At 38.8% G+C, this 5,739-nt stretch overlaps 1 protein-coding gene across 11 annotated transcripts in view; it reads right to left on the bottom strand.

The window, feature by feature from the left end:
* Window positions 1–5,739, bottom strand: part of RALGAPB (Ral GTPase activating protein non-catalytic subunit beta) — a 117,038-nt gene that overhangs the window by 23,863 nt on the left and 87,436 nt on the right. For all 11 annotated transcript variants that reach the window (XM_017859109.1, XM_017859110.1, XM_017859102.1 and 8 more), the window contains 2 exons: window positions 5,102–5,254; window positions 2,250–2,459 (listed from right to left, as the gene is read on the bottom strand). In XM_017859109.1, coding sequence (XP_017714598.1) covers window positions 2,250–2,459; window positions 5,102–5,254 — 363 coding nt within the window. The remainder of the gene's footprint in view (window positions 1–2,249; window positions 2,460–5,101; window positions 5,255–5,739) is intronic.

Genomic DNA, 5,739 nt, shown 5'->3' with positions numbered 1-5,739 from the left:
GTACTGTAGTTACATAAGAATTTATCATCCCAGGAAGGTCCTCATATCTTTATTTTGCAATTTCCTGCTAATCTATAATTATTTAAAACTAGAAAGTTTAAAAAACGTCATTGACTAAAAAATTATCGTTGTTAAATAGTAGTCAAGGTAGACAATTTTTACCTCTGATTTTAACAAAAGATTCCTCTAGTTTGCTCCTGGGTTGTCATTTAGATAAATCTTTTAAAATAAGAACCTACACTAGTAGTGCTGGCTTAGTTTGTTATTTTTTAAAAAATCAGAATATGATTCTAGTAAATACTGACTTACTGTTTCACTGACTGAACTGCTAATGGGACCAAATTATTTTCTTAATAGCTTTATTAATATTTCCTGATAATTAATTGCTAAGTTCCTGGGATAAACCTTACTTGATCATGGAAGACCATTTACTTAACATGCTATTAATTCAGAACTAAGTTTGCTTAACATTCCCTTTAATACTTTTGTAAATATATTCATAAGTAAAACTGGTTTGTAGTTTTGTATGTATGAGTTGTCAAGTTTTAGTTATTAGAAATATTCTAAGGTTCATAAAATAAACCAGGTAACTTTATTTTTCCTATGTTCTCATACAGAAAAGAAAGCATGAGAATTATTTTCTTAAAAGCTTAAAAGTTTCAGCTAGAACAGATAACAGAAGTGGAAAACTATAATCTCAGAGACAAGGCTATTAACAGCCTTTCTTGTGTCCCTGAAGTCCATAGGAAGCATTAATTTTCTTCTAGTATATTTTTATTTACTGTTTCTACTCTGTTCAATTTTCTCCACTAGGAATATCACTAATGATTTGTAAGTTGCATCTTTTTTCCTTCCCTTCCATATTTACCACTATATTTCTTATAATTTTCCTCTCTCTGCTCTTCTATTCTGCATTTTAAGTTTTTATGTTCATATTGCAATTTTCTACAAAAAAAAATGCAAAAAATATTTTCCCTCTATATGCTGAAATACAAAATCAAATAGCAATGTCCCCATTACTTTCCTACAAAGCTAAATGGCCTATAACCAGGTAGTTCCTAGGGAGTAAGGGCAGGGGACAACTTATGCAATAAGCAACTTCTTGCTTGGCAATCTTCAGTTGTACTTTTCAAAACAGGACTTAGAATAAATTCCAAGTCCACCTCCAGACAAGTTATTTCACATTTTTGAGCCTCTATGTCCACATCTATAAAACAGGAATAGCATCACTTGTCTTGTAAATTTTTTTTTTTTTCCAAGAGACAGGGTCTCACTCTATCAACCAGGCTGGAGTATAGTGGAGTGACCATAATTCACTGTAACCTCGAACTCTCAGGCTCAAGCAATCCTCTTGCCTCAGACTCCTGAGAAGCTAGGCGTGCCATCATACCCAGCTAATTTTTAAAAACAATTTTTTGGAGAGATGGGGGTCTCACTATGTTGTCCAGGCTGGTCTCGAACTCCTGGCCTCATATGATCCTCCTGCCTTGGGCTCCCAAAGTGCTGGGACTATAGGCATGAGCCACCGCACCTGGCTGTAAAATTGTTTTAAGGCTAATGGAATTAAGAAGAATGGCAGTATTTACCTTATAGGCTGGCTTACTTTGTGCTAAGTACTATACCAAGTATCTTCCACGAGTGAACACATTTAATCTTCACATGATCAATGAGATGGATACTTTTATCACCCTCACTTTATAGATGATGAGGAACTAAGACAAGACGAGAAACTCACCAAAGACCACATAGCTGGCAAGCAGTGATTCCAGGACATAAAGCCAGATAGTTTGATCTTACAAATTGGACAATATAAGAAGTGCTTGACTTACAAATACTACAATATTAACTTCATTCTTTTCTAAAAGTGGCATGAAAGAGCAAAGTTAATTGTAGCTTATATTTTTAGTCATAATGCTTAGTAGGGGAAGATTTTTAACATTCTTTTTCTAATTATCTGTAGATTTCATTAACATGGGTACTGTGTTATCTAGGAAAATTCAGAGTTAGGTGTATTATCAAACCAGTCCCCTCAGACTCAGAACTCTGAATGCATTCATGGGGTGACCTGTCCTGGAGCACAAACTATAACCTACAGCAGCACAGAATTTCATTTATTTGTATGCAAGGTAAAATTTTAACTTGTTTTTTTTTTTTTTAATTTGCTTATATCCTCATAAAAATATTTTAGTTATTGTCAGCTGAATGTTAACTTGTGAATATATTTATTCATCAAAGTTCATGAAAATTACCTTCAATGCTTCTAAGGACAAAAATCCAAAGTGTGAGAGGAAAAGGCGGGCTGTTTGGAATTCCTGGGCAGGAGGCGGGGGCTTGCAATCCGTAACTGGGTCAGGAAAGCTTCTCTTCTGCAATTCCTCCTCACTCTGTTGCTCAAGGTGTATTTCATAAGCAATCTGTTGGGCCATGCCACTCCTTAATTTTTCATGTCTCTCTTCTAACTGAAATAAACCAAATACTTCATTTTTTGAAAATGTTATGAAACTAATAAGGCCAATCTTAATTTTTTTTTTTTTGAGACTGAGGTCTCTATGTTGACCAAGCTGAACTCCTGGGCTCAAGTGATCCTCCTGCCTTAGGTTCCCAAAGTGCTGGGATTACAGGCATGAGTCCCACTGTACCTGGCTAAGTCAATCTTAATTTTAAAATGAAAATAAAGCTACAAGCAACAAAGAAAATGAAGATAATTTTCAGTGATCAACATTGATTCAGTTCAATACAGAGTATGCCATTAAACAAACATGGTTCAAGGTTAAAACAAACACCAAAAAAACTTCCCTATACCTTCAACAATTGCTTCTTCATGTTCTCACTGTAAATGAAAACATTCAGTCTCTGGTTCCCTTCAAATAGGCAAGAAAGGGGGTAGAGTTGTCACTCTCACCCCTCGCTTCCAGATCACTGTCCATCTTCACCCTGACGTGCTCCCTGCGTTTGGAATTCTTCATCCATATGGATTACATGACTGTACTCTTAGAAACTCCTCCCACCTTTTCTTCTGATCAATCCTTGTTTAAAATTCCATCCCCTGGTGAGTGACAATCCTTCTAACAATCTGGCTCAGGATTCTACAAGCTCCTCAACCTTCACAACTTTGGCCATCCATGAAAACAAACTTGAACCTGAGATGTGCCCTGCTTTCCAGGGCTGTAAGTCTGAAATTCCCTCTCCAATCATAAGCCCCTTGTGCAGCTCCTATCCCTTCACTTCCTGAGCTCATGCTCTACTTTTGCTGGGGGGCACTCAACCCCACCCCCTGCCTTCCCACTCCATTAGCATCCTTCTGGCTTTATCTGCTTTCCAAATAAGCTGAAGCCCCCACGTCTAACAGCCAAATACCTTCTCCTTAAGCACATTAAACGGCTGTGTTGAACCTTCTCCTTCCAAATTTCCACACCTGTCAATCTCCACACCAGTCAAATTCTTATGCTTCCAGATCCCAAGGACTTTTGAAGAAAGTCAGCAGAGTGAGTTAAATAACTTCACTATAGATAATGCTACTTAACCTCAGCTGGACTGCCTGGCAATTTTTAAGAACTGTCTTGGATCCCCTATTACACTGCCAAGAACCAGGATTAAAATTTTCATAAACTTCTTCAATTTCCCTCCTTTCCTCTCTAAATGTCTCTGAACCTTCACCTACTCTCTCCTTCTGTCTTAGAAGTATCTCTTTTCTAGACTAGACTCTTGACCCTACTGCTTCTATTACTTGTAAGTCCCACTGCCCATCTTACAGTGTTAGCCAGATCCCTCTCTCCTGGTTTCTTCCTTCAATCTATAAGCATGTTCATAATCCTCACATCCTTGAATGTAAAAAAAATATTTAAAAACTAGCCTCTTCTGGCCAGGTGCAATGGCTCATGCCTGTAATTCCCAGCATTTTGGGAGGCAAAGGCAGGTGGATCACCTGAGGTCAGGAGTTCGAGACCGGCTTGGCCAAATGGTGAAACCCTGTCTCTACTAAAAATACAAAAATTGGCTGGGTGTGGTGGTGTGCACCTGTAATCACAGCTACTCAGGAGGCTGAGGCAAGACAATCACTTGAACCCGGGAGGCAGAGATTGTAGTGAGCTGAGAATGTGCAACTGCACTCCAGTCTGGGCAACAAGAGCAAAACTCCATCTCAAAAAAAAAAAAAAAAAAAAAAAAAACCAACAAAAAAAACTAGTCTCTTCTTTCCTTAACAAGGCCATTTCCTTCTATAATATTACCCATTCTGTACCCTTCCCTTTACTGTTAACAGTGTGGTTTCTATTCACTGCCTCTCCCTCAATACATTCACTCCCCAGCCCTTTGAACTCTCCCTCCTACTGTACACACCTGTTCTCAAAGGTCACCTACATTTCATGCCAAAATCCAGGGAACTTTTTCTATTCTTTCTTCTCCCTGGTCTCTTCAGCACTGGCTAGTGTAGCTCTTCCTCCATTCCTGCTCTTCTGTTCTCTCATGTCCTGATATACTTCTGTCCCCGACTTCTTAAAATTATTCTCCCTTGACCTAAGAGCCAGTTATCTTAATTAACTCTCTAAATTAATCTAAAGCCAAATACATTTTCCCCATCTTCCCAAACCTATCCTCTTCCTAAACTTCCTAATGTCTATATTTCTATAAATGGCACTGATATTTGTTACTCAAGCTCAAAATCTAAAATTCTTTGGTTCTTCTCCTTCCCTCATCAATTCAAGACTGCTTGGATCTGCCTCCACAATACATTTTATATATTAAACTTCCATATCAGTGAAATAGTCCTTCCTTTCTTATAAGGACTTGGATTGTCATAATAGTCTCTGAACTGGTCTTCCTTCTCCAAATAACTCTACTAACAGAGTCTGATCATGTCACGACACTACTGAAACCTACCATGAACAGCCAGGCAGCCCAGTGACAGCTCTAAGAGATGTGCAGTTCCTTTTGATCAGCCACAATCTATATTCGTCTTAAACACGGCAACCTCCTGGATGATGGAGACCCATGTCATCTTATAAATCATCTCCAACAACACTAAAAGCATTGGCTTGACCATGGAAGTTGTAAGAATGTTTCTATTTGTCCCCTTGACTACAGCTAAAAATAATGTACTTACTTCTTCAGTGACTATTTCATGCAAATCTGGAATGCTGAGATCTGCTTTCACAAAAGGTATCTTGTCCACCTCTTCAGGAAATGGCCGGTGTTTCACAGAATATTTAAATCCAACATCATTTTTAGGAACTGGGCGAGGCTCAGGCACAAAAAGCTGTTAAAACAAGTAACATTTTGTTTATTATATAGGGTCCAACACCCATCTGTAATGACATAGATTTCCCTGGTCTCTTAGATGGCTGTGTTTCCCTAGGATTACATTTCACAAAAACTCACTCAGCAACTGCAAACGCTACAGATAACAGTAAAGGAAAGTAGCCTGTGCCCCTATGTACTCTATTTTTCTAAAAATATTCACCGACTTCTTATAGATCTCATGACTGACAAATGGGCTGTGGACCTCTACTGCTGTAGGCCTGAATCTCCCACATTCAGTGGTAATCCAGTGGGTAAAGCATTTTGGAGCTTTAAGACTCAAACTTTCGGCCGGGCGCGGTGGCTCAAGCCTGTAATCCCAGCACTTTGGGAGGCCGAGACGGGCGGATCACGAGGTCTGGAGATCGAGACCATCCTGGCTAACACAGTGAAACCCCGTCTCTACTAAAAAATACAAAAAACTAGCCGGGCGAGGTGGCGGGC

Source organism: Rhinopithecus bieti, unplaced genomic scaffold (genome assembly GCF_001698545.2).
Source record: "Rhinopithecus bieti isolate Rb0 unplaced genomic scaffold, ASM169854v2 scaffold_38981, whole genome shotgun sequence".
Lineage (NCBI taxonomy): Eukaryota > Metazoa > Chordata > Mammalia > Primates > Cercopithecidae > Rhinopithecus > Rhinopithecus bieti.
Note: the sequence above shows the minus strand (reverse complement) of the source record. Positions and strands in the feature narration are given on the sequence as shown.